This window comes from Erithacus rubecula (assembly GCF_903797595.1).
Source record: "Erithacus rubecula genome assembly, chromosome: 10".
NCBI lineage: Eukaryota > Metazoa > Chordata > Aves > Passeriformes > Muscicapidae > Erithacus > Erithacus rubecula.
The window spans coordinates 9,602,583-9,630,148 of NC_136662.1; the positions used below are offsets into that span (position 1 = coordinate 9,602,583).

Sequence of the window (27,566 nt, forward strand, 5' to 3'; positions counted from 1 at the left end):
TTTACTTATTCAACTTTTTATTAAAATTGAGCTATTTTTACATATTTAAAATACTTTATATCAAAATTACACAATATTTATGAAAACAATTGTATGCAAATGCATAAAAATATGTAAAATCAGAGCTAAGCAATATAAAGCAATATATGGCATGTTTCAAAATGTATTTCAGGACTAGAATACCTGAGTGTTCAATAAGCTTGTTTCCTGCATTTCACTGATTTTAACAGTTAAATTTAATAATCTATCTGATCTCATATAAAGCACTTTGGTAGGGAGAAACTGCATGGAAAAGGCAGAGATCAAGCAGAGATTATTACTCAAGGCCTGTCTTCAGAATCTTCGTCCACATGAAGATCCACTGTTTGAGATGTTAGGAAGGACTCCCATGTAGCAAGGCACTTTAAAAAACCAAACACATACATATGAGTACAGCAGATTCCTGTAAGCTGTTAGCCAAGGAGAAAACGAATTTTAAAAAGTAGCAGAATGCATACACATTGTCACTGCTTTTGTAGGACCATGGTAAGAGCAAAATACGGTTTCCTAGGCAGCTCAGTGATATGAAAAATGTTAGCTAACATGCTGAGTGAGCTGTAAAGGTCAATTTTACATAATGACAAGCACACACTGTGAGCACTGTAATTGTATGTTGTAGCATGGAAGATGCTAACATTAATTATGCTCTTCTTTAATCTCTTCCTTTAGTTACAGGCAAAGATCTCTTCCAAATAGAAAGCACATTGTCAGGCACTGCTCCCTTGGATTCTCTGTGGATTCCTAATGTATACCCAATTTTCCTTCCAAGTTAAATTAAACCATTTTTTTTCCTAAATAAGGAGAGAATTCATTTTTCCCCAGAGTAATGGGAAAGAAATAGAACTAGAGAGGCAGGGGCTGGGAGTATGGAAATTGTAATCCTTATAGGTGGTATTTCTCGGCTTATGGAAAAATGTATTTACAATTGTAAAAAGTATTTTTTTTATTTGAAGCATCAATTCTGCAGGCAGTAAAATGAAAAAAAGAAACTAACAAAATCCCCAAATTACTTTGGTTCAACTTGGCTTAAATGAGCTGGCAGTTTGGCAAGCCATTCTAAATCATAAATTAGTATTGAGAGCCATGGCAAGGCTATGAAGAGGTGACCTGTAGTGAGTTGATGCCTGTCACCCAAAGTGCCAGGTTTCTACTATTTCAAGTCTGTCAGTAGAACAGGACAGGCAAATTGCTGCAATAATTACCCTTGTTCTGATGCTACTGAAAAAAGCCCTTGAAATGGAAATGTTCTTAAAAAATTTGACTTATACATTCATACCTATTGTTCTTGACAATGCAGTTGATTTACTACTTATTCTACAATTTTTTTTCATGAAGAATCTTTATTATGCACCATAAATAAGTCTTCTGAAACTTCCCAGGAAATATATATTAAAACCTGGACAGCCCACTCCATTTACCAGAACTTTGAATTAAATCAGTGCCCTGAAAACAGCATTATTTCCTAACTGAAATATTTTGCCATAAAGTATTCAAGGCACAGCAGCTTGCTAAGCCCAGCTCATTGAAACACCTCATATCCATCTGTCATTGCTTAGGAGATGTGGAAATGACCCTGCTTTAAGCTGCAGCCACCTGACTCCATCAGACATTTCTTGTGAATGAGTTCCAAACTCTGCCATTAAATATGGAGATTTAATCATACTACACTGAAGAGCTAGGTCCTGGTATAACTGCATGTCTGTCTGTAAGCAGATGAGTGGGAGGATCTGATAAAGTCAAATATAAGCTCGAAGAGAAAAACAAAGAATACACACAGAATGACAGGAGCTGGGGGAATCCATGATGACACAAGGATGCAGAACCAGGGATACCCATAGAATTAAGGGTGACAAAAGAAACAAGAAAAAGAAAAAAAACAAGTCAGCAGTAGCTTTGTCTCTGCAGACACAAGAAATTAGAACATGTGGGTCTGCAAGACAACAGTACTAAAACAGCCAACTGAACTAAAAGATCACAATAAAAAAGTATGAGCTTATTTTTGCACAGGTTTTTAGCTATTATCAGGCATGGTAGAGATCAGTCCTGTTATTCACATTTTGTCTCCTAGACTACGGATACCATGAATTTACTGCCCCAGTCTTTCTCCTCTGATCTTGCTGACAAAAGCCCCAAGTAATTTCTGCTGCTATTGCACACAACAACATTATTCAGCTGTTCAGAGTATATCTAAGGTTTGAATTACTGTGAAAAGACAGGACTAACAGGGTAAGATTCATGTGGAAATCTGCTTTCTTCATTGACTTCTTGGAAAAATGTTATTTTTAAAATAGGACACCAGGGAGAAACAGTGAAGATACTGCCAGCCTGAACAGTGTACCGCAAGTGTTGAGAACTGATTTCTGATTTAAAAGGCCTTTTTCACTTTTAGCATAAAGCCTTTAAGTTTTATCATTAGTTTCTCCCCTACTTCATGTGACACTGTTGCAGCTGAGTCTGTCTGAGAGGCCTGAGCTGGAACCTGGCCTCTAGGTTTTGAAATGTCAGTGAGGCAGCTGCTAGCAATGTGTCTTCACTGTGGTACTCAAACTCATGAATTTGTTTGTTACAACCCAGCCTGGATTACCATCCCAGGAAGATACAAAGCACAGCTGTTTTTTCAAAGCTTTTTCTAGGTGTGGTACAAGAAAACATCACTTTTTATTGAAAAGTATTTCATTAGCAATGACAGATTTTTTTCTGAACCACACTTTAATTACCACGTAAGTCCACGTTTTGTTATTCTGTAATTTCAGTAATGTGAATTAAAATATATGTATCAGCACTGGTTGCAATGTAAAAATGACTTTGTGTTATCTCTGCAACACTGAGCCAAGCTGCACATGTTAAAATTCAATCACAACACACTGCTTAACCAGATAAATATGATCCACTGAAGTCTGTCCAGACAAAGATGCAAAGCATTTTTTCACACAAGTTATTCAGCTTTTAATTTATCCCTGTTTATATAACCAAAACACATTTTTCAAAATGTAAGAGCAATGGTGGCTCATTTCACTGTCAGATATCACAGTGCTGCTACAGCTGACAAATTTTCTAATTAACCACAAAACAAAACTAGGTCTCTGTGCCTAAGGCTCAAGCTTTTCATATTGTGAAGCATGAACTGCATAAACGACATTTTGTTAGTGATGTATACTTCAACATTATTACAGAATGATACAACTCCATTCTCCTGGGAGGTTGAAAATGGAGATCTAAATAGAAGATGAGCCAGTTTTCACAAAAGAGACAGAAAGGAAAAAAAAAACCCAGAAAATCCAAACTAAGGAAATTAAATGTGTTTGCACAGGATTGAAATTCATAATCCAATTACTCATAAAAGCCCAATGGAAAACATAAAAAAGCCTAAATACACAAAATGAAATGCAAAGAACTTAAATAAGGCTACTTTACCTAAAATATTCTGATTACTACTGGAGCATACATATTTACTCTGCAACATCATTCTTAGAAAAAGCAGCAAAAAGTTTTTCATATACTACAATTGCATATATAATGAAAAAGGAGATATAAAAATAGAATATGTAGTAAGGATGCTAGCAGAAGCAGTGTGTCACATGCCAAGAGTGTTTCTGTTCCATTCCCAGTTATCCATGGCTGATACCTTAAAAATAACATTTAAGATGGCATTTTTTGGAGTAGAATCTTTGGGTTGGGCTGTAAAACCTAGCCACTTATTCTGATGGTTTTCCTGAAAAGAAGAAGTTACTAAAATTCTTTGGCTGCATATGGACTAGGTGTACTAAACACATGAGAAAAAAAGGACAAATTTAGCAAATGTTTAATTGCTTCTGCTCTTTGAAGCCAGAGTTCAACAGTGTCTAGTTTGATTCTGCTAGTGTGCAGCAGCAACACTTCAAATCTGCCAGCTAAATAACACTGCCAGCACCACCACTTAACTCTTATTCTGCTTTGGGTTTAGTAATGCTGCATCTTTAGAATATCTATTTCTAAATGAATGCAAATATTCATAGTGACAATCAGTTTCTCAGATGAAAGCTCCACCCTGTGGACAGTTTGTGATTCCAGCTGTTTGGCAGATACCTCTTCTGGACTAAGCTGTCAGACAATGATGTCACGACTAAGGCCTGATGAAAAGGAATAAAATAAATGGTGCAGTGGTAACATATGCTGAATCAATGCTGTTTACTTCAGAAATAGGAGCAAGTTTATGAAAAATTTTTTAATTTTAAAAATTACAATCTTTTCACTTTGTTTCAGAAAGTCCTCCTTATTTTAGCAATGCATTTACTGTCACTGTTAGTACAGTATTTTTTTGGATTTAAGACTTTGTGGAATAAAGAGAGACTTAAGGATATATTCAACTCTTTTCCAGAGGAAAGGAAGTACAGAACTGTACTAACCATTGAGACTGGCTAGAGGAATACCAAATGATTGTTCAGTCATGGTAATTCTTGGCTCCTAAATGATTTTAAATATATTATAAGAAAGCTTGCAAATTATCACTTAAAAACTTTTGTTTTCATAGGCCTGCACAGGAGCACCCTCTAAATCTGCAACACTGGACTTTTATTCAGTCTTTGTTACCACAGCATTGAGAGACACAAACCAGCTGTAGAAACAAGGGAACACTTCTAATTCAAGTATAATAAATGGAGATAGCCAATGAACTGGAAGACTACAGACTCTTAAATTTGTAAATCTGGAGAAACATAATGAAAGGTAAAACTTTAGAGTAACAATTAATGTGAACATTAATTCAGCTTAAAGAAGAGATACTCTTTTATGCTAGCTAAGTGATGTTTGCAAGTTGACAGCAGAATCCTTAGGCAAAAACATTTAAGGAAAAACCCAAACAAATGTAAGGTTATACTCTTTGCCCAAATTGTGACAAAGACGAAATGACATTTTAGAAATTCTATGTACTTTGACATGCTGCTGGGTTTTTTTTTTGTTTTAGACCAAACTAGCTTGGGTTTTATGCAGTTTTGAAGGATTGCATTCTCTACTACAGCAGCAATCAGAAAATACAAGATGCCTGTCTCTCATTACTCTGTGGTTCCTAAAATTTAAGGGATGCAGAGAATGGCTGTGAACAGGAATGACTCCTTGTTTGTGTGCCTGGGAAATGCAGTCAGCAAGGGGAATAATGAGAAGCACACTGAAATGCTGCTGTAGAGAAGAGAATGGGACACTGCTCGTAGAGAGGCAAGAACAGTTCAACTGAGGGGTGGGGGAAGTTGTGGAAAGAATGAGAAGCAGGTAGCCACTGAGTCAGAAAGCAGGAGATAATTCCTCATAGGTGTTGGACAGAAGAACTGGGCAAATGAATCACATTCATAGCATCCATGGTGCCTGGGAAAATGCACAGAGCGTGCTTTGGGGAAGAGAAAAGGCAGGAAATAACATGAGGGATGTTACAGCAAGGAAAGGCTTAGTAAGCATCAAATGGTGCATCAAAAGTCTGAATGAGTAACTTCAGACATGTGAAAGAATGCTAATGAAGCAAGTAATAACTGAACAAGCAAAAAGCACTGTAACAGACACTGTGCTTGTGCATGAGTTTAATGAGTCAGACTCAAACTATTACATTTAAGGTTGGATTTTCTTTCCTACCAGAAGCATAAAAAAATTTTCTGTTTCTCAGGTTTCTGATATTCCCTTCCTGAAGTTTCACTCCCAAACAGCAGGAACAGATGCCAGAGCTTTGCTTCCTGCTGCTTTCAGGAGTACACATTTATAGTTTGAGATACATGGGCCTCTGACAGTAATCAGTAATCACTTCTCTAATAATTAACCATCACCATTAACCATGGGTCTTAAATAAATGTATTTTAGGTCAAAACTCCCAATTAAAATATTAACTTGATCAAGCTCTTTTGAATATCAGGATCAGATAATGATTTTCTGATAAAATAGAAAGAAATTGGTAAGCATTCACTTTGCAAACGAGTGATACAATTAGCACAATGTTGCTTATTATTGTGACTGCTGGAGTAATTTAAGGTGCTTTTTCTAAATTGTAGATCTACAAAGATGTAACCATTTAATGAAGATTTCAATGTTCAAGAAAACCACCATCAAAAGATTGTGTCTCAGTATAAACCAATTTGTCTGATATTTCAGAGGGTATTTAAGAAGAACCTCTGGCAGTTGAAGAGACAGCTGAATAATCTTCTGCAGTTTGTGGCTTAAGAATAGCCATTTAATGTACCATATGAGCTTTGGTGTTCTGAATTAAACTTCTAATTCAGCAAAAAGCATTTCTAGACAGGAAAAATAACCAAATAATTGTTTTAATGTTTTAGCTAATCATTCCCAAAGAAAATATTCTAATATATTCAGCATTGTTTTAACATACATATTGCTGCTATGGAAGTCAGAGACCATCAATAAATGAAGACAATGTTAGAGGATGCCAAAAGCTTGCTGCCTGATTTCTGAAAATATTTTGATCTTAATATGTAACAACAGATTGTCAATGTCCATGCAGCTCACAGACTGCATGTTAATTAATTCGACTTGATGATCAAGAGCTCTGTCTTTTCAATTATGATTTAACAAAATGATTTGTAAAATCAGAGCCCTGCCATTGGCTAATGTGCAATCCATAAAAGGCTCAGACTATAGGACTGAAGTTACAGATACCAAAATATATCTGTGAAAATGACTAGTTTATGATTAATAGATGGCTCAGTGCATTGCATTCCATTTTCCCCCAAAAGTGAGGAGAAATTATTTTAAAAACCTGAAGACATCTGGGATATTTTCAAAATGCACATTTCACTCACCATTGTATTCCCCAGGAGGAAACTTCACAGAATGCTTAACATATTTTGTTACATGCTATCAAATTCTCCTTCCTAGCATGTATTCTTGGAAATTCTTACCAAGGATATTACCTGCAGTATTTGAGCTGAAAATAAAAATCTGATGGAATCACATTTAAAGGTTTTCCTCATATAGGTCTGAGCCTTCCAGAAGGCTTCTTCATGCTCTCACAGTAAAATGTTTCCAAACTGAAATACAGCAGCTGACATTGAACTGAAAATCATGTTCCAATCATTGTTGTGGTTAGTAAAACAAGAGTGCCCTCTGTCGATGATGAATTCAGGATCAACAGCTTGGGCACAATAAAATATATTCTGCTTGAAATCTGTCAAATTAAGGATAACTGCCTCACTATTCCCACAGAAACTGATTTCAAAGTTACCAAATGTTTGAACTAAAATGGAAAAATTCTTCTTTACAGAAAACCCAAGGACTTCTTCACTGAAACAATGAAAAAATAACATTTTTTGAGAAAGAGTTTTACCTCTTCATAATAACGGAGATTATTCTCAGCCACATTAGTGAATGTTGATCTCATATCCCAGTGCATGTTCTGCTTCCACCTGTCCCAATCTGCTTTCAGAGCATTATTGGCACGTTCAACTTTGTCTTCAAGTTTCTCAATCTCTTCTGAGAACTAAATATTAATTGTAAACATTAAAAAATATTAGGAAAATCGATATTTCCAAAATTATTAAAATCAATTGATGGTAGTGGAGACGAAGAGAACTGCAAAACCAAGGTTGGTATTTAACTTGCAAAAAAGTCTTTCCCCAGGGATAAATGTAAAATTAATTCTTAATTAATAACTCACTACAATTTCTGAAATACTAGTAACAGAAAATATAGACCAGAATTAGAGTGTTCCTGGAGAAATTTTTATTTACTGAGAAGTTACAGACTCTGGCACCTCTTCACTAGCACTTGACATTAATGCATCAAAAAATAAATATACAGAGGGCTTTACTGAAGCAGGATCAATTGTACAAATTAGATTTGGTGAGAAAAGCTGAGAAAATCCTGCCAGAATCTTTGACAACAGGAGAAAACAGAATGGGGAGAAGACAGCAGAAATCAAAGTCACAAACTTTCTGATTTCTTGCCTGTCACATTACCATCTTTTCTTGTGGAACTATGTGTGACCATATGAGGGAAAAAGAAATACAGAAGCAGAGAAAGAAATTAAATGAAAGGACTTCTATAGAGAACAAATTCTTTCACAGCAATCCAGGACCCAAAACCTTGAGGGCTACTCTACAGACATTATTTGCTTCTCAATAATGTAGATGCACAAACTGACTTGCCAGCTAATGGGAGTGAGTGGACACCAGCCCTGTCTTTAATGAGTTTTTCTGGTTTCTCAGTAATTTGGTTATCTATTGTCAGTTACTCATCAGCTGTGTCTGTTCTGGCTGGCACCAGGTTACAGAATGAGGTACATCTCCTGTGGCTACAGTGCAGAATCATCTGCTGCAGAGATGGTACTGCAGAGTCACTGTGTGCAGCAGGAGGGAGGGCAGGGACAAACACAAACTGAGTCACCAAACACTGCCTGAAATGGTCACAGAACCTGGATCCCATTCAGCTCTTAAAGAACACAAGAACTCCTCAGAAAGTAAAACTGAAAATTTTATCTGAATCTATGTTATATGCAGCCAATAATAAACATTTTCAGTTAGATGTTGATTTCTACACTGATTTTATTTGCCACACTTCTAGATTAATGAAATACTAGTTATTAATTAGGAACAAAATGAAAAAAAAAAATTCTACTTTACTGAAAAGCCAAAGTTCAGTTATCTGGCCAGACCACTAATCAAGTTACAGACAAGGGTAATTTCAACTACCATCACTGCATTCAGAATGAAAAGGTTAATCCAAAGTTTAAATGTGGGGGAATTACCTTTAAAGGAATTAGAGACAACTGGATTTGGTATTTTGACCATGTTCCATGCTAATTGCCTTTCCTTCAAATATCAAAAGATGAATGTGCACAGAATGTGATGACATTTTAAGATGATTTAGAGAAGAAAGGCAGTTGAATCCATTCTCTGTTTTGCAAAAAAAAAAAAAAGTTCCTATATGGGAATGCACTAGTCTACACACATACAGAACACAGAACTTCTCTGACTTAGAAGTCCTGGCTGCAGCAGCTTCCCCTTACTTCATTCTTTATAAGTTTAAACTTTAGGTTAATTTGCACGGTTTTTTTTGTCTAGCCTTTCCTAGGAACTATGAATTTCTTCCATACTGTTGTCAGATCATGATATGGACAGGTAGACCCTGTTACACCACTCTGCCTGGATATGCAGTTTAAACATCCCACTCTAAAGCCCCAAAGAAATGACGTTGTATTAAGGCAAGGGTTGGACTTAAGGTCTGAAGGCAGCATTATGCCTCATGTCACCATGTCAAGTAGAGATGTTCAAGGTCTACTTTTTCAAAACTGAAAAAACCCATCAGTGCTAGTCTCTTTCGCTGCCATGACAGCAGAAATGAAAGAATGGCTTTGACTTAAAACATCTACCTAGTGTGTTCCTCATTTACAAAGTGTAAATGGTTACAATTGATCCTGCAAATTAAACAGGATTCTGAATCCATTTTCTTACATTGATCTCACTGAGGCAGCCAGTGTGAGAAATGAAATCTCCCATCAGTGATGGCCAGAGGCCAGCACAGCACTAACAGACATGGGACCAGAGCACAGGAAGGTGGGAGCCAGGCACTGCTAGGACAGAGTGCTACCAGACATGGACTGTGTGGCTGCAGCCAAGGAGACCTGGCCCAACAGCCAAATTACATGGTAAGTGACACAGCATTCTACACTACCTCACTATGCAAAACAGCACAGATTTCTATCTGCTATGTGAATTAATCATACAGCTTGGTGATACTAACCCCTTTTTAGCCTGGAGTTAAAACACAAAATATATTCAGAATGTAATAGATTCAGCATTTCATCTCAGTTTCAAGCCTGAACACTAGAATCCTTAAAGTTGGCATTTAATGCTTATCTCGCTCTGTCAGAGCACATTTATACTAACCTTTTTTTCAGAATTATTATCAGCCCTGGTGGCAAGACTAAAACTGTAAAAATGCCCAAACCACAGAAGGCTACACTAACATTGCTGTGTAACCTTCAGGATGGTGTGGGAGTCATGGAGCAGCATGTCCCACTATCTTTACAGCCACAGCTCTGGAGGTAAGAAATGCCCAGATAAGCAAGAGGGTACCAAAGTCCTGCCAATCTCTCTGTCAGAGCCCGAATCCAAAATCAGTCTTCAAACCATCCATACCCTGAACAACTGCCTCCTTTGTGGATCAAATTTTGGAGGAGAAACCAAGGTTTTGGCTTTTGTAGCAGCACCACAAGCAGGTTTCTAACCCAGCTCAAGAAAACATTTTTTCCCAGCCAACAAGCCTAATGTCCCATGAGGTTTAAAATTTGCAATTCCAGCCTATTTCATCTGCACTGACCTTAGAGATGTTTTGCATTCTTTGGCTGTACAACCTATTGTTTGTTAAATCATTTAATGCTTGCCATGTCCAATGCTAAATATCTCACAGCCTTTTATCAGCTCTAATGACAGTCTGAGACTCCTTATCTGTGGTAGAAATGTACTTCAAATGAGATTAGGTTTCATGCCACTCATTGTCAGCAAAATTTCTGGCTACTAGATTGCACTGACAAGTTCAATCTGACATCTATGAGATTATTAGAAGCTACAGGAGTTCTGCTTAGGTGTGTGCAAATACACCCAAACTTGGTGTCTGACACTCATTCCAACAACATACCTGTGTTATGTCCACCATTTATTATGAAAGAAGTCTGGTTAGAACTGTCAGAAAAATATTTCAACACAAAAATGGTAAAAACAGCATTCTCCGTTGCCAAACTATCCTTACTAGAAGAAAAAGGCTTCAGCTTCTAATTATGAAAAAGTCTTCAGGATACAGCTGCCACTCAATTAGAGAACACAGGATTTTATTATCAGATTAGACTAACAGACATCTGTTTTACTGCTCTTCTGAGACTGCAATGAGAACCAGGCTCTCAAATACAGTATTCTCTGAAATTAGTAAGAAATAGAGGGGTTGAAAAGATAAAGCAAAGATCTGAATACCTGGGTAATCAGTGTGTCCAAAGCCTTCACCAAATGGTAAATGCAGATATGGAAACACATACACAGTGGAAAGAATGAATTTGGGCAAAATGATTTCAAAATCTTGGAACCAAATATAAATATCTCATGATGGAGTAAAACCATTGTCAATATCAAGTCAACATGGTATGATCAAGACTATGCTAAAATAAAAATATTCCTTATTTATTTGCAACATTTCAGAAAAGAGGAGTGCATGTGCATTGTCTGCGAACTCCATCAGATTATATCAGGAATTCATCCTGAAAAGATGGCACATCCTGCCAGGCTATGGTGTCTTTTCTACAGTAAACAACAATGGTTCTGCCTGCTAAACAAGCTGTGTGGAGCTGAATTCATCACTGAATGCACCTGCCATGGTTACCCAACTTCCAGCCTAGGGGGCTTCTCCAACTCATCATCCTCTGTGCATTTTGTAAGAGCTTCAGGCTTTAAACTAAGGAAAAAGGACAGGAGAAACAGCAAAGAAAGTAGAGAAACAAAAACAAGCTACAGGACACAAAGGCAGTAAGTAAACAAAACTTCTGCTTCAGGGAAAAAAAACCCAAAACCAGAGATATTTACTTAATGTCCCACTGCAGTACACAGAGGCAAATTGTTATATAATATACCATAGCCATTGTAGATATCAGAGATCAACAATATATTCTTCTTTATTTATCTCAGTGCCAAAAAAATCAAATGCAAATATGCATTTCAAGTGCCAAAAACTATCTAAACAGCTCATCTTTACAGGGAAACTAATTACAACAAGCCTAATAAAAAGTATCTGAAATGTTAAGGATTTTTTCCTTTGATGTACTAAAAAAGTTATTAGTCACTTTTACATATTATTTACACTGTGTAACACTTGGTGTTAATATTGTGCTAAAAGGACATTATTTAGGCTGGAGAGTTTAACAATCAAAAATTTTAAAAATGCCAATTCTCATCTCAGAAGTTGTTTTTAATTGGCTGCTGAGCCCTGCTGGTGGTTTGGAGATGCCTGTCCCCATGGAGTACCTGTTACAGTCTGACTTCACTAGAATGAATGCATGTTTCATACTGGAAACAACAACAAAAAAAAAATCCCTGGGCCCAACTAGAAAAAACAAACCTGAAAAACAGAATGCAGAACATTTTAGTTTAAATAAGTTTAATGAACAGCTTCGCTGACTCTTTGCTGAGTTCACCTCTCCTACACCACTGAAGAAGCAGCTACAAGAGCACTGCAGCACTGCAGCAACTGTTACTTTCTTTTAACTATTTCAGCAAACAGAAAAGCTAAAAATAAGCTGGTAGCCCACCATGACCAGCCCTTCCCTCCAGCAGCCCAGCTGTGAAGTGCTGCTTCTCTCTGGTGATGGCCTTAGCCTGGCACAAAGAGCTACCAGAGGGGCAGAGACAGCAGCCAGTGCCAGCCCCTGGCCTCAGGGGACAGGTGTCCTTCTGTGCCTCTCCTGCTGTCACAATAAGGCCTGGAACAGTCTGGATTTCTGAAAATACTCACCAGATCCTTTTTATTGACTAAAGCATCAACTTTGGAATCCAGCTCGCCTTGAATTTGGTCTCTCCTTTTCAAAACACCCTTAGTATGGAAAAAAAAAAAAAAAAAAAAAAAAAAGAAGTAAACTGCACCACATTTTAGCTCTTTCAGAAAACCATCAAACAACTTGGCTATTTGATGAAGAAGATGATGGAATGATACAATTTAATAATTTTTACAAGATGTATGTTTTATTAAAAAAAATCATGAAGACTTATTTTTCCACATCTGTATTTTATCTTACAAGATTTTCAATCATCTTATTAAATCCGAAGTGCCACAATGTGCCACAAGAATCTGTCACAGACAGTATCACTGCCAGTTGTATGAGCAGAACTGCTACAGCAGTGTACTTGATATCAGCTTAACTTACTATATACTCATTTAAAAACAGCAACGTGTTTGCCAAATCTCATGAACAGAAGTATCTTGAGTAAAATTTACAATATCAAGTAGAATGACTAGAAATAGTATACAAGGCATTTTTTAAATTGTCACTTTAACCTTTAATATTACCTTGTGAGTGCCAAATAAAGTTCTGGCAAATCGGAAAAAAATATCAGAAAAATCAGATAAAGTTATCATAGGAATGATAGCTTTCCTACCATTAATATATGTACTTATTTTCAGAATATGTAATTTTTATCTCCTTTGAAACTAATTTATCAGGTGTTGGGTTTTTACTATAATGTCAAAAAAATAATAAGAAAGGGGAAGGAATATTACTTGTTAAGCTACAAAACAAAAATGTTACAGATTAAATTTCCGTTTCCAATGCTCATTGCTCTGAGACCTTGATGAAGCTTTACAAATGTCTCTTTGTCTTAGCTTCCTCATCTGTAATAGCACACTCTGGCATGCTTATCTTGCAGAAGTGTTGCAAGGCTTAGTCTTTTTGAAAGAAAATCAGAAGCAGGACATATATAATAGCAAATCTCAAAACCTTCTTTTACATTACCTTGCCACAACTGGTTTTACTGCTTCTTCTGCAGAGATGTTCAGTATTCACCTCTAGCATAGGGCATGTTGAAACAGCACAAGGCACAAGCAGCTCTAACTTCTCTAGCTCTCTTATATGACTGAGCTCTCTCTGAAATCTTGACACTTCATCAAACATGATAGAATAATTTAGAGCTTAATTTTCAAACAATTTTTCAATGTTTCTTTTTGAACAAGTAATCACTAGAAAAAATTGGTCAACCTCACTTTGAGCAATAAATTAGCAATACAGACAAATGCTCATCAATAGCTTGGAATCTTTTGGTTAGATAAATACAGAAAATGTTTAGCTGGAAGCACAGAAGCAAAACAAATGTCTAGAACAGCTTTTTTTTCCGAATACAAATGTCTTTTTCTTTGACCTATTTATTTTGGCTCTTTTAAAACCTTTAATGACTGCTTGGCAACAGTTATCACACACACACTTTAAGTTACAAGACAAAACCAATTACTATAATATTAAGGTGCTACATCTACAGAAAAAGTGCTGACTTCTAACAGCAAACAAAGGCACTATATTTTTGAAACATATTATTATACTTTTACAGGTTTTCTGTATAATATTTAATGGTACCTTGCCACAAAACCCACAAATAACTATATATGGACCCATAACTAATTAACGCTGTAATTTGTACCCTGAGGGACAGCAGACTTGCTCTGTGGGTCAGTTAGGAAGGGGTTGGTCCAGATGTAAATGTTTTAGCTATGAATTCAACGCTTTTCCCAGTTACAGGTTGAATTCTCAACACTGGAAAATACAAGGATTGTATTGTATTGATTGCACCTTGCTCTGCACATTTGCATGTGATCTTGGCAGCTTTGCACCAAGGTCCCTGCGATGAGGGGTTTAACTCTGAAAGGTTTAGTGGGTGACCTCTGCAGGGTATTTCTAGGTATTTTATTTTAGTAAGTAATATTTCCCTCTTCAAAGTGCAAGAGGGAAATAATTAGTAAGTCAAACAAAAATCCATGGTGAATGAAGGAACAGTTATGGAATGGGAATGAGTTACTGAAGGAAGCTTCTCCTCTGGACAGAACCTCATGGCAGCCTAATACTGTGCTGCCAATGCTGCATAGTGCAGCAAGAAAGCTACAAGCAGAAAAAAAATGCAGTGGTCAACAGTAAGTTGTGCAGGAAAAGCCAGGTAATCATCCTGGGGCTTGTCCCCAGAAACCTCTCTGTGCTCTGGACAAAACAGAACATCTGAGAAAGGGTGAAGGTGAGCCAGACAGAAGTCATTGCAGCAGGAAGTCCTCACACTCAGCAGCTAAGCCTTACTGAGAAAGTGGCAATACCCTGCAGAGCACCACCACCAAAGGCTCAGTTAACTTGGGTCTTGCTCTACCTGTGGCCTGTGAGACTCTTGCAGCCCCTATCCAAAAACCAATGCAGCAGGAGCTGGGTTCCCAGCAGTAACACAGAAACAGATTCTGCAGCTGGCATTGCTCAAAACCTAGACAAAGAGGGGTTTGTACACATGTTCTGCTTTCTGTAGGCAGCAAAGTGGGAATTATGACACACTGAATTCAGTTACTTAATTATGCTGATTATCCACCAGCAATGACTATATCAACTCTGGAGTCTGATTTTTTACATCCTCTCCAAGTGTAAGAAAAATACATACAGAAAGAGAACTGAGAGCAGTAGCTTATGGCAAAGACTAACACATGGTTATATAATGGTGCAGGGACTGGAAGTTCCCAGCTGTTCTGGAAAAAAAAGAAAACATACTTAGGAAGAGCTCCTAGAAAGGGAAAAACCTCTCCACTCCTTTTCCCACACACAATCTGTTACTCAATGAGTTCATATTTTGTCAGTGTCAGGGAAGGTCTTTCTCAGCTGCTGTCCCCAAACCCTCTCTGCTACAATGCAGAGCTCACTGAAGATGGCAAAACTAGACACCCTAGCACAGCTACCCAGGGCTGCCTGCCAGGCAAAACTATCAAGCTCTTATTTGGAAAGAGCACTTCTTGCCTGATTAGCAAGAGCAGGACCAATCAATTCCCCAATAATGGACAGGTAATTATATGCTGTGCACTGAGTAAATACAGGGACTGTAAAGTCATTTTCATCAGCTACAAATTCTCTCCTGGACATTGTCGCTGGACTAAGCCAAATCTTATATTGAGCCATGAAGAGTCCTTCAGGAAAGCTTACCATGAGAATTTCACTGTAGAGAACATATTCATGTAAGATGGGCAGCAGGTGCTCTGAGAGCCCTGCCATCCTCCTCTCCGTAGCCCTGCAGCAGCGCTCGATGCAGCTGGCAATGCCCTTCAGGGAGTCTGCAATGTCATCTTCTGATGCTGACCACAGCGTGTGGATGGGGCCATACTCCTTCATCTCATTGAAATAGTCTTAAAAGGAACATACACACCTGTTACTCTTCATTAGCAGAGGTCTAAGTGATACAACTGCAACTTCATAGTTACTGTTAATCAAGCAAGAGACTGATGCTAATGTTTAAATTTGCTCAAATGACCAAGATAAGTAAACTCCAGTTCAGTGTTTCAGAATAAACTAATCAATTAATGTATTGTAATTAAGTAGCTTTGAGAAATCTATCAACAAAAATGTCCCAAACATTTTGCAGTGTCACACATACTCAGGCAGACCTGAAGAGCTGTATTCAGACACCAGTGACCTGCATTACTTCATACTGTCTTCATACAGGAGGCACAGCAATTGGTCTGACTTGCTGACTTCTACTGCCCTGAGTTCCTCTGCTTCTTGGTATACAGTAATGTTCCAAATAGTCTCAGTTATTAAAACTAGAAGCTTTGTTATGTCCCAAAAGCTTCAGAAGGAACACTGAAGTTCACTCCTGCTCAGCAGGTATCTCCTTCAGTAGTTTTTATTAATTTAAATACAGGGATATCCTATTCATTACTTCTCTTATGTTTCTAGACCAAGTGATAATCCATAAGCAGAGAGAAGGCCCACAAATCACTGTGACATTTGGTAGGGCTAAACATGGGCAAGCTGCAGTTCACAGGAGGACACTGTCATTAACAGTGGTCATTAACTGAAAATGCAATTTTGTGACTACTAAATTTATAATGAAGAAATGTCCTAAGAAAGATGAAAGCAGTCGTGTGGCATAACGAGTGTAATGTTTACTTTGAGATTATTCGGACAAAAAAAACCCCAACAAACCCTCTATGGAAGATGCAATCAAGAACCCCATGTTAAGGTACTGCAAACAGCAATGTTTTCTGTATCACAGCTATCAACAATTCCTATTCACAACAGTGTGGCCCTGCACACAAGTGTTCTGACAAGTGTTGCTTCTAGAAAGAAGATATAACCTACAACATTTGGGAGCATGTCAAAATTCTTAAGCTTTTCCAAGAAATATTTTGAACTTACAGACCTCAGACAGATATTTTCACCGGAGGGAACAATATCAATAATAACTCTTTTCACCAACATATATTTTCCTTTTATAACACCCTTTCAATTCAGTGAGGACACATTGATATCTGGTGATACTGCACAAGAAATATCAAGGACCCAGTTATTAACACATGAAGCTCTTCAAATTATATTACATAAACAAGTAAATACTTCAAGTGCTGCCCAGTGGAAATTCTACTGAACAGGCATAGTCTGAGATCAGGATCATCTCAGGAAAAGTCAGTAACTTAGCATTCCAACTAGATGTGTGAACTGCTCTTACTTAAGGAAAAAATTCAGGTTAAGACATCCTTATTGAGAAAACTCCAGTAGGCACAGCCTACCACGACAAATATTATGGCCAACAATAACGGTATTAAAAAATTAAAATCTATTTTTTCAACAGAAAAAAGGTGCAGAACAAAACTAAACAAAGGGAAGTTTAGAGACCTGGAATGAAGACAGCCTCGTTTCATTATGAGATTGCACAGAAAACTGTACATTCCCTTGAAAGTTAAAAAACAAAGGTTGTGCGGCTTTCCCAAAAGCATAAGTTAAAATACTTTTCTAAGTTGCTTATAAGTAGCTGATTGACATGTTAAAACTCTTCCTATTAAAAAACTATTCAAACTTGAAAGTCTGTCAAAAACATAACCAGAAAGAAAAACACAATATAAACATAAAAATCTCTCTTTTTCCTTGCTTGCTGGAATGAGTATTTTGCCTGCCACAATGAAAACTAATTTTCTTTTTAATTTCTTAAATCAATAAAACTGATACATGTTTTCTACTTACCCCTTTCTTCCTTGTAAATCCTATGAGCTATTTTATCTAGTATGTTAATTTTCTGACTAAATGTTTCCATGTAATTGTTCATTTCTGTAAACATTTCAGGACGATTTTTAACCGCTCCTCTTACTGAGGATGCTACAGCTCTGACAGTCTGTCCCATCCTGCTCAGCAAACCAGGACCCTGCTTCTTGTGTGAGGAGAGTTCCTAAAGACAGAACAAGCTCTCTTTACTTCCAGGTACTTTTGTTAATTCTCTGAAAATAGTAAATAAAGTGCTTTTTTTTTTTTTTTTTTTTTTTAAACAAAACTACATAACTACATATATAAACCTGTAGTATATAAATCTTATCATTATTAGACCAGTGTCAGAACCATCCCTGTCTTGAGCATTTATTAGTTAAGCCTTTCTGAGCAAACACAGGTATTACAGTGTCACAAGAATCATTGAAGATGGCAGAGAACCTTTACCTCTTCACTCCTCAGGGTGAGCTAGCCAGTTTGCAATTTAGCTTTTTGAACAGGAAAGCAGAGGTAATGACTGCAGAAATAAGTATTTGAGAAAAGCAGACAATGCTCCCGCTAGAGGAAAAAATCCATCTACTTTTTAAAACTTATTTTATGTGTTGCTAGAATAACTATTGCTGAAATTCATAGGAAGGCTTTTCTGAGTACAAAACTCCAATTTGCAACTGGACACATTTTACAACAATGCAACAAGAAAAACCTGTATTTTTCTTTTATGAGATTACTAAGACTTAAAAAAAAAAGAAAAAAAGGCAGTGCCATGCCAAAACAATAATTAATTAAAACCACAGTTTTCCTCATAATCTTGGAAACTTAAATGTATACCAAATACCACCAGAGTTGAAATGCTATGAATTTGACACAAAAATCCAAAATGCAGTAACAAAACCAACTTTGGAAGGTACAGCAATATTTATGGTCATGTGCATCATTACCAAAACCACAGGAGAAAAGGTTATCTCAGGTTATGAATATTCCACAAATCCCTGCCTCCTTCTGCCACTTCTGTACTAAGCCATGGGATGACACCACTGAACACTGAACCAGGGAGGCTCCCCATATACCCTACTAACATAACATGTGGTTTGACATAACTGTAAGGAAAAACAAAGGCATTTTACCCAGGCTTGTGCAGTAAGGAAAATTTTGAAGTCCTCATTAAAAGTTAAAGTTGGATGATCAGCAATACGGTTCAAAAATTTATGCAAAGCTTTTCTTCGAGTCTCAATGAATTCATCACTAAATCGTTCCACCATTCCCCTCATTATGAATTTTTCAGGCAATGGCTAAGGAAATAAAGAAAAAATATATTTCAAAATTTGCATGATATTCAGAGTATTACAATAGTTCTTCTACTTACTAAAAAACACAGGCATACCTTGCAAAATCCACAATGCAGCAACTCAAAAGCTATATAAAGTTATCATATTCAACTAAGATATACCATTTTTCTTGTAATATACAGTGCAGAAGAACAAAAGTATAACTAAGCAAGGACATAAATTACTGCAAATGCCACAATTAAAAACCTAAGAAACACCTTTATGTGATTTTTGTCACATACATATAAAGCTAAGGAAAATAGGTTGGCTTAATATTTGTGAAACTTCAGAAGCTGAAGAAAAACCTCAAACATCTCTGTATAAAACTGGAGCCATCTTACAAACAAAGAAAAAGAACTTAAGCTTTAGCAAACAAACAGGAATAATCAGTGTTGGATGTGCTTCTTCAAGTTTGCTCTTCAACCAAAGGAAATCCTGGTATCGTCTTCGAACTTCATATTCACTGGAGTCAAATTCACCACGGGTTGTCTGAAAACCAAAAACAGAAAAAAAAGGCTTAGGTTAGAATACCAAGAAAAAAAAAGTTTGAAATTTTGGAGAAAACTGAGTACTTGAGGGAATGCATACATTCTATTTGGTCCCTGTTACTGTTGTTTGATGTTATTTTAAAGAACAATGATCAACTTCCTGAAGAGTTAACACATCCTATTTCAGCAAGACATCAAAGTTCTATTGCAGAAAATAAAAAGCTGCACTTTGTGCAGTGACATATAATGATTACCTTACCACAATGTTTCCAAATTGCAATAATTACTTTAGTGTGGCATTTTTCTTTCAGCAATCAGTTATATTCATTACTTTTAGGGCACTTTTTAAAAAGTGATTAGTAATCTACAAGTGAGGAAAGTCCATTTTTAAGTACTCTGAACAAAGCCAAGGGATGACACATGTCCTTGGGACCTGGTGACATTTCTCAATAATCCCCACATTCAAAACATGGAAACTTCAGCATATCACAGCAATAACACTTCCTGCACTGCTTAATGGATTCAGCCCATCATCGATTCCAGTTTTGCAGCCCCCTGTTAGAACTTGCCAACAAACCTTTAATGCCTACAAAAATGCTTATCACAGATTACAAAATTGTCAGACCGTGAGATTTATTTTACCACTGCTCTGTCTTCTGGAGGCAAGCCACAAAGAGCCCATGTTTTCATTAATCTGTGCTATTTAGCATTCATTGTTGCACAGAGATTTATAACACGATGCAAGTAAATTCTAAAAACCTCAAAACATGCTTTTGTAATCTAAACATTTTTGAGGGTTGAATAAAAATTTTTCAAGGTATGTGGGAGGAATGCTATTACTTTATCATCAACAACCAGCACTCCAAATTAAATATGATAAGGAAGAAGAGATAAAAAAAGCAAAAGCAATCCACCTTACAGCCCTCTCATACTTGCCTGAAGAAAAAATGTTCTCTCGTCTACAGAAACAGGCATAAAGTGAAAATTATTGCTAGCAACCTAACAAAGATAGCTCTTTTCCTACTCATTAAATATTTTATGAGGAATTTATATCTTCTCTTATTTAAAGATGAATAATGCCCATTTGAAAATTTGCTTTTAAATGAATCTTTTAAAAAAAACCTCAAAGTAAAATAAATTAACAGTGCAATTCTCAAAATGGAGCCTGCAGAATATTTACTGGTAATCTCAGAAGACCTGGCTGGTCTCACAAGGCTGACTTTCTTCCTTATTTCCTGTAAATAACTTGCATTCAGGACAACTAAAAATACAATTAATTGTTTCCTAATACTATTTTTTCATTAGAGCATTGTGGCAGTTTCCTCAGAAATCACAAGCAACTATACATGGGAAGCAAACATCCATGTGTTAATGGATGCTGGAATTAGAAAATGGATTTGAAAGACTGTAGGGGTAATGTTTATGCAAGACATAGCCTGTAAGTGATATAAAAGTCATCAATACTTGTGCTAATATAGTGTCTTCAAAGTGGATCAGTCCTTTGGTGGTCTCCTGTTCCTGCTGAAGATCACAACAGAAAATGTCATTGCCTCACAGCACTCATTTTGCCACTGAAGAATTATTAACTATTTTCTCAACATAAAGAATTTAAGCACATGTGTATGCAGACTCACACTGAATTTTTTTCCCAGTATGTAGCAGAGTTTTAGTTGTCTATAACTCATGGCAAAATTAAAGTTTAAATTTAGTACTATGCCAGAGAATGCTGTGCAAGAAGAGTGAAAATGCCAATTGTTATCAAGTAAGCCATTAAACCATGAATAGATACTCACCTTTGTGACTACTCTGTATGTAATAAACGTTTCAATGGCTGTAATGTGGCTTTCAGGATCATCGACTGTAATGAACAGATCTCTTAATTCTGGCCCATCTTCAAATTTATACTGGTTTATCATTGATGAGGGGGATATTGGCACTGAAGGACTGAATGAGTTTACCTCAGTCAGAGATATATCCTACAGATAAGACACAAGAACATCCACATCAATAATCTTTGTATACAAGCACGTCTCTGATGGCAAGCTTTAAAATAATCTGACACAATAGATAAAATTTGGAGCAGATGAAAGAACTGTGTAGTACATAGCAAATCTATTATCCTTTTCAGTGTTTGCTTTGGTGAGGATGTAAGAAATGAGATTTATTCTAAAATGGATGAAAGAACAAAATACTACCATTTGAGAAGAATGTTATGCAGAGCTAGAAAGAGAACTTGCTTATGAATATTAAAATTAGTTATGAACCAAGCACCCATTAACTGTAGGGTACTTACCAGTTTTATTAAAATTGTTAGAAGCCTTTTACTGAGGACTTATGATGTTTGAATTATCTCTAATTACCTGAGCAGGATGGATAAATATTATGATGATTTAAAAAAAAAAAAAAACAAGGCAAAATCCAAATCAGAATTTTTACTGGAATTGAGTATTGCAGTTCGAGTTTATTTTAAAATAAAATTTGAAATGGAAAACAATTACAGGTACATAAATTAATAGCGTTTTTGTTTTGTTTTGTTTTTTTTAAAGAAAACAGTAAGTAAAGATGCATTACAAATTTGCCGCTTAATTTCTAAAATAAAGTCAAACCACTGTTTTGAAGTGAAAAACATCTTTTTGATACCACTGACCCACTGACAACTTCCACACGATTTGGTAAGAATATGTCCCCATAGCAGCTGCTTCTGCTAGTGCTTTCAGTGGTGCTCACTCAACTGCTGAGAAACAAGGTGGAAATTGGAAACAAGCAAGAATTTCTTCCTTAGATACAAGTCTGTGTGACATCTACTAATCTGGAATCTTGAAGGATACTGTTACTATGAAAATTATTGAATTCACTGACTTCATAAAAGAGCATAACAAATTAATAAATCCTTAGAGATAGCAGAGAAATGGAAATAAATCATAATATTTTAAATACCTAATACCATATATAGCTTTTTTAATACATGCAATGCAAAGAATTATTTTCATATCAAACTTTAAAATTAATCTACTTTCTAGAAGTTTTCTAAAAGGGTAGTTAGACTACACTATGAGTGGCAAAGAGTTGCCCTCTCCAGAGCCTTGTTAATTATGATGGAAGGAGAACAGGGATGTAGTTAAAGAGAAAACTGCTCAAATGGCAGGACTGGAAAAATGAGAGTCCACTCTAACTGGAGTCACAGCATCACCCCAAGGCTGATGTCACAGAATGAAGAGAACCCCACTGTAGTGCTGCTGAGCTGTTGGGGAGTTGCTTTTTGCCTCTGAATTCAACTGGATCAAAACTTTCTCTGGGAAGAAATCCCTTATCTTGTTCTTTATCTTTGGATTTATCAATGTACTCCCACAAATATGGAAGAGACATTTATACCAGGAATTATGCTCAGAAAGTCCTTATGTACCAGCTCTGCTCCCATCACTTACATGCAGTTCCTTGAACCAGGAGACAAAAGCAACACAGAAGACTAAAGGCAACACTTTAAATATTACACAGAGGCTTCCTTGTACACCTGTCAGTCATTTTACTGTTACTCAGTGTGTTTCTACATGATTTCTACACAGCCAGCACTATCCTGAGCCATGCAGAACAAACAGAGCTGTTCCCAGAGCCTGCTAGCCCTGGCTGCCCATGGTCTAGGTGAAGAATGAGCACTGCTAGCTCAGAGCAGCCCATGGAATTCAAAGTGCTGAGGCAACAGGAAATTTCCAGGGAAAGAAAAATGCATGTGAGCATCTAAGGGACCTGAATGGCCATATAATTTGAGGAGTAATGACTCTGCAAGGCCTAAATTGGATCAAGGTAAATGTGTTTCATATTTTTTCATTTTCCATGGGGCATTAATGTCCTAATGTTTCATTCCTTCTTCTAGGCTGCTACTAAAAATTGCTCTATTCATGCAGGTGTCTGAAAGTATATATTTACGTGGAAGGGCTTATGAATATGTGGCTTGAGAAACAAAATATGGGCAATAAAAATCCACACAATACCCAAGTCTTGGTTTTGTTTAGTAAGTGCAGTATTCACATGCACACGAATGAATACATGTGAGTTTAAACAAGCATCTGTCTCTTTATCTTCATGATAGTTCAGGTTTACTCCTAGTAGTTCTTGAAGTTCATGTGGTCTAAGTCTGATGTCATCACAGAAACACAGTAAAAAAAAAAAAACATTTTCTATACAGCTGTAATTTTGTGGTTGGAACTATGTTTTTGTGTGCATACAGATAAGGGCAGCACTTTTGTAGCACAGGAAGAGGAGACAATTCTTCTAGCTCTTGGCTTGTGTAACCTTCTTCCATGCAAAGAGCATCAAGGCCCTGCCCCAGAAAATGATGTCTTTTCCCACACCTCCCACATCCCCACCTACCTGCAGTTTCCCCCTTCTGTTTCCAAGCCCCTTCCCTCCCAACAGAGCAGCTGGCACAGCTGTGTGTGCCAGTCCACAAACAGCTTTGTGCCTTTTGATTTACTGGCCAAGAGACCAAAGCGATAGAAAATCAATGAGCTCCTCGCAGCATGAAGTCTTTTTCTTGGTCTCCTTTCTCTAATACTTGCAGTTACCTTATCTGTCCCACATTTGACTGCAACTGGTCAGCAACACTCCAAAATATATAAGGGAAGAAAACATTCCTACAGCCAGAGCAGCCTCAAAACAGGCTACACACACAGCTGAGAATGCAGCTCTTTGGAGAAGACACTTAGCCTGGGGGTTTGTCTGAACAAGGCTCCCTCTCACAGCATGGGTCCAAGGTTAGCTCTGTGCTCCATCCATCCATCCATCCATCCATCCATCCATCCATCCATCCATCCATCCATCCATCCATCCATCCCAGCAAGGATCCTGAGCTTGCAATGATCTGAAGCCAGGATCCAAAACCAAGTTTTGAGATAAAGGACATAGGGCAGAGTTTGTCTCATAACTGAATAGCTTGGTTGTTGGAGCATTCTTCAAAGAGCAAAGAGATTCAGGAAAAATGAATTATAAGTGAATTTTTTTGGCCATGGAACATTCTGTCTCAAATCCTTGATGAACTTAAAGAAAAATCTTGAAGAAAGATTAGTCTCTATGTAATTCTGAAGTGGCATATACATGTTTTTCAGAAATATCATTAAGTTTTCTGCAATTATGAAATGCAGACAAACACTGTGAAACAGTTTGAAAGCAGAGGTGCTAAAGATTTTAAGTAAATTGCTGACAGCTTTGTCAATGCTGCATATCAGTTATCAAGGAATGCAAAAGACAACTGAATGGGTATTTGTGATGCAGGCAGTACTGTATACTTAGAAGCTAAGGGAAGAAAGCAGGTTGAAAACATTCCATCTGTGTGACTCATAACTCAGCTCCCAGAATCTGTCTGCTGAAAAGAATTCAGAACTTTTTCAGTGGCAGTGGAAACTAGGATAAGAAGTGAAACGCACATCACATGATGAAATGCTTTATCAGAGCTGCTGAAGATGCTGGTCTGTAATATTTGAGATATGTCAGAGGATACCAGGTCAATGGTTCGTAACACTATCAGGTTAAACATCTATGGATTTTCATAAAATAGAAGCTTAGCGTTTACATTCTGAGTAATAACTCGAGGTATTGGGGTTGACAATTTTTAAGAATCTCATTTTTCACCATTTTGTTAGCTGGCACATTCCCCCACCTGGACTGGGAAAGATGAAGCTGGCGGGAGTGGCAGGCAGCGAGCTCTGCCTGGCCTGCAAAAAACCACCATTGCCTTGCAGACACTGCAGCAGGAACCCATCAACAGGCAATCTAAAACAAGGTAGTCCTGCAACAGTATGTTATGGAAAAATTGCTTTTACAAAACTTGTAAGCTACATTTAGCCTGTCAAATTCCTTTGAATATATGGAACAGGAATAAATAGGGTGTAAAGCCCAACCAACCTCACAGATTTTCATCAGCTCAAAAGATCAGATCTCAAATTGCACTTGAAAACAAACCATGAATTTCTGGTTGATATATACAACCACTACATGCAGGTATCCAAGCTCTGGAAGGAAAGCTGTATTTTTATATAATATGCCAAATTTTCTTGTTTGCAGGAACAACTTATCATGTAGCATGCATTAATATATGTAGTTAAGATTTCATATATGTAAAAAATATTTGGCATGAATCCAGGTAAAAGTTTAAAGATCTCAATATTTGCCATAAAGCTGCAGTAACTTGTATCAACTCCGTTTCTTTTTATTTTTTTATTCCAAAGGAGAATTGCTCTTGACAAGCAAGCAGATAAGCATCAATACACAGTGTTGGTATGAAGATACTTTCATGCAGAAAAGCCTGAACTTCACTCATAAACAGAAATGGATGCAAAGTGAGTGAGCCTAAACAACTAAAATTACATTTTAGTACTCCTTTTGCATGTGAGTTCAATGAATCATTCATCTTTTTATGTCAAATCAGGACTTGTGCTTTCCAAGAAAATATAATTCAGCCTGACCCTAGTTATGCTTCAGAAAAATACAGGTAGCTTGGTGAAATTTAGCCTAATCTTTTGCATATTACAGACTATTAAATCACCTAAGAGTCCCTTCTGGCATTAAAAGCCATGAGTTTCAAGAATTCTATTATAGTCAGAGTTTAAATACATAGCTCCTAAGAAGGAAGTCTATTCCAATAGTTTGTATTTGTGCATACCACAACAGTGTTTCTCACCTACAGAAATATACAAACCACACTCGCACTCCCTATGACAATCTGTCCTACTGAATAGAAATACATTGCCACTTTTTCAAATCAGAAATGTAACTGCTAATTCTCTCCCATGGCACACATCCTGTCACAGCAGTTCACAAATCTCAGATGGTCAATGACACCCTAGCCCCATATATATTTTTTCCACCCTAGCTCTCTGTATGCACTTATATTTTAGACGCTGCCTTGATAAGGCACACAGATCCATGGCATGTCATCTTCTTTAACTGCTGAGGAAACAAGACAGAAGTCTTGTCTTAACCTGTACGAAATCAGTACTAAATAAGAAACAATATACGTGGAAGCCTCATTGGTTTAATTAAAACAAGCACTATCAGCCGGACTGGATGCATGTACCTGGCTGTTTGCTCTCTGAACATGGACCCTGATACATTGTCAGTTACATTCATTTTATTCCCTTCATCAAAATTCAGATGTTACCTTCTCAAATCTCCTATGTGAAGGTGTGAGACCTCATCTTTTAAAAGAAAACTCAATTTGAAACTTGGAAACATTCAAACACAACTGCAATTACTAAACACGACTGTTTATTTAATTTACAGATACATATATGGCACCTGACGAACGTAAGTGATGACAAGGGTACAGCGAGCCCAGGTTAGACGGCACATTGAAGGTAAGCGCAGTCATGACTCGCACCGCTGGTCCGAAGCATCAACTCCGCGTTTCGTGCCCGGGAAGCCGCCCGGGAGCGCGGGCGCCGCCGAGCGCGGCCCCTGGGGCAGCCGGGCCCGTCACCAGCCCCGGGGCACCGGGGGCACCGGGGGCACCGGGAGCACCGTGCGTGCGAGGGGCGGGCGGGCAGAGGCCGCGATCGCCGCCCGGGGCGGAGCCCTCCCGTCCCGTCCCGTCCCGTCCCGTCCCGTCCCGTCCCGTCCCGCCCGGCGCCCGCTGGGGCAAAGTACCAGCGAGCCCGCCCGGCCGCCCCGGCGCGGAGGGCGCTGCCGTACCTTGCTGAACACCTCCAGGTCGTCTTCCTCATCGTCCAGCGCCAGCACCTCGGCGGCGGCGAGCAGCGGCCCCCGGGCCGTGCCGAGGGCACCGGCAGCGAGATGCGAGTCGATCCCTTCCCCGCCGGCGGGGAGCGGTGGCCCCGGTATCCGGCCCTCCGCCTCCATCCTGCCCTGCCAGCGGGGCGGCGGCTCCGCCACAGCCGCTCCCCGCGGGGCCGCAATCGGCGACTCCCCCGCCCGCCCCTGGCCGCTGCTGCCTGGGGGGCGCGCCCAGTGCGCAGGAGTGGAAGCGGCGGCGGGAGGGCCGCGCTGCCG

At 37.9% G+C, this 27,566-nt stretch overlaps 1 protein-coding gene across 2 annotated transcripts; it reads right to left on the reverse strand.

Moving 5' to 3' along the window:
- Positions 1–27,566, reverse strand: SNX7 (sorting nexin 7). Of its 2 annotated transcripts, none has more exons than XM_079314301.1 (9): positions 27,249–27,566; positions 21,359–21,541; positions 19,456–19,566; positions 18,877–19,041; positions 17,735–17,936; positions 15,701–15,900; positions 12,505–12,582; positions 7,337–7,489; positions 1–401 (listed from the first exon to the last, which is right to left on the reverse strand). In XM_079314301.1, exons 1-9 carry the CDS (start codon positions 27,414–27,416, stop codon positions 321–323), a joined length of 1,341 nt encoding a protein of 446 aa, XP_079170427.1. In that variant the 5' UTR covers positions 27,417–27,566; the 3' UTR covers positions 1–320. The 2 variants fall into 2 exon arrangements, with proteins under 2 accessions (XP_079170427.1, XP_079170428.1); XM_079314302.1 differs by lacking the exons at positions 19,456–19,566; positions 21,359–21,541; positions 27,249–27,566 and adding exons at positions 13,499–13,644; positions 15,168–15,252; positions 19,296–19,430.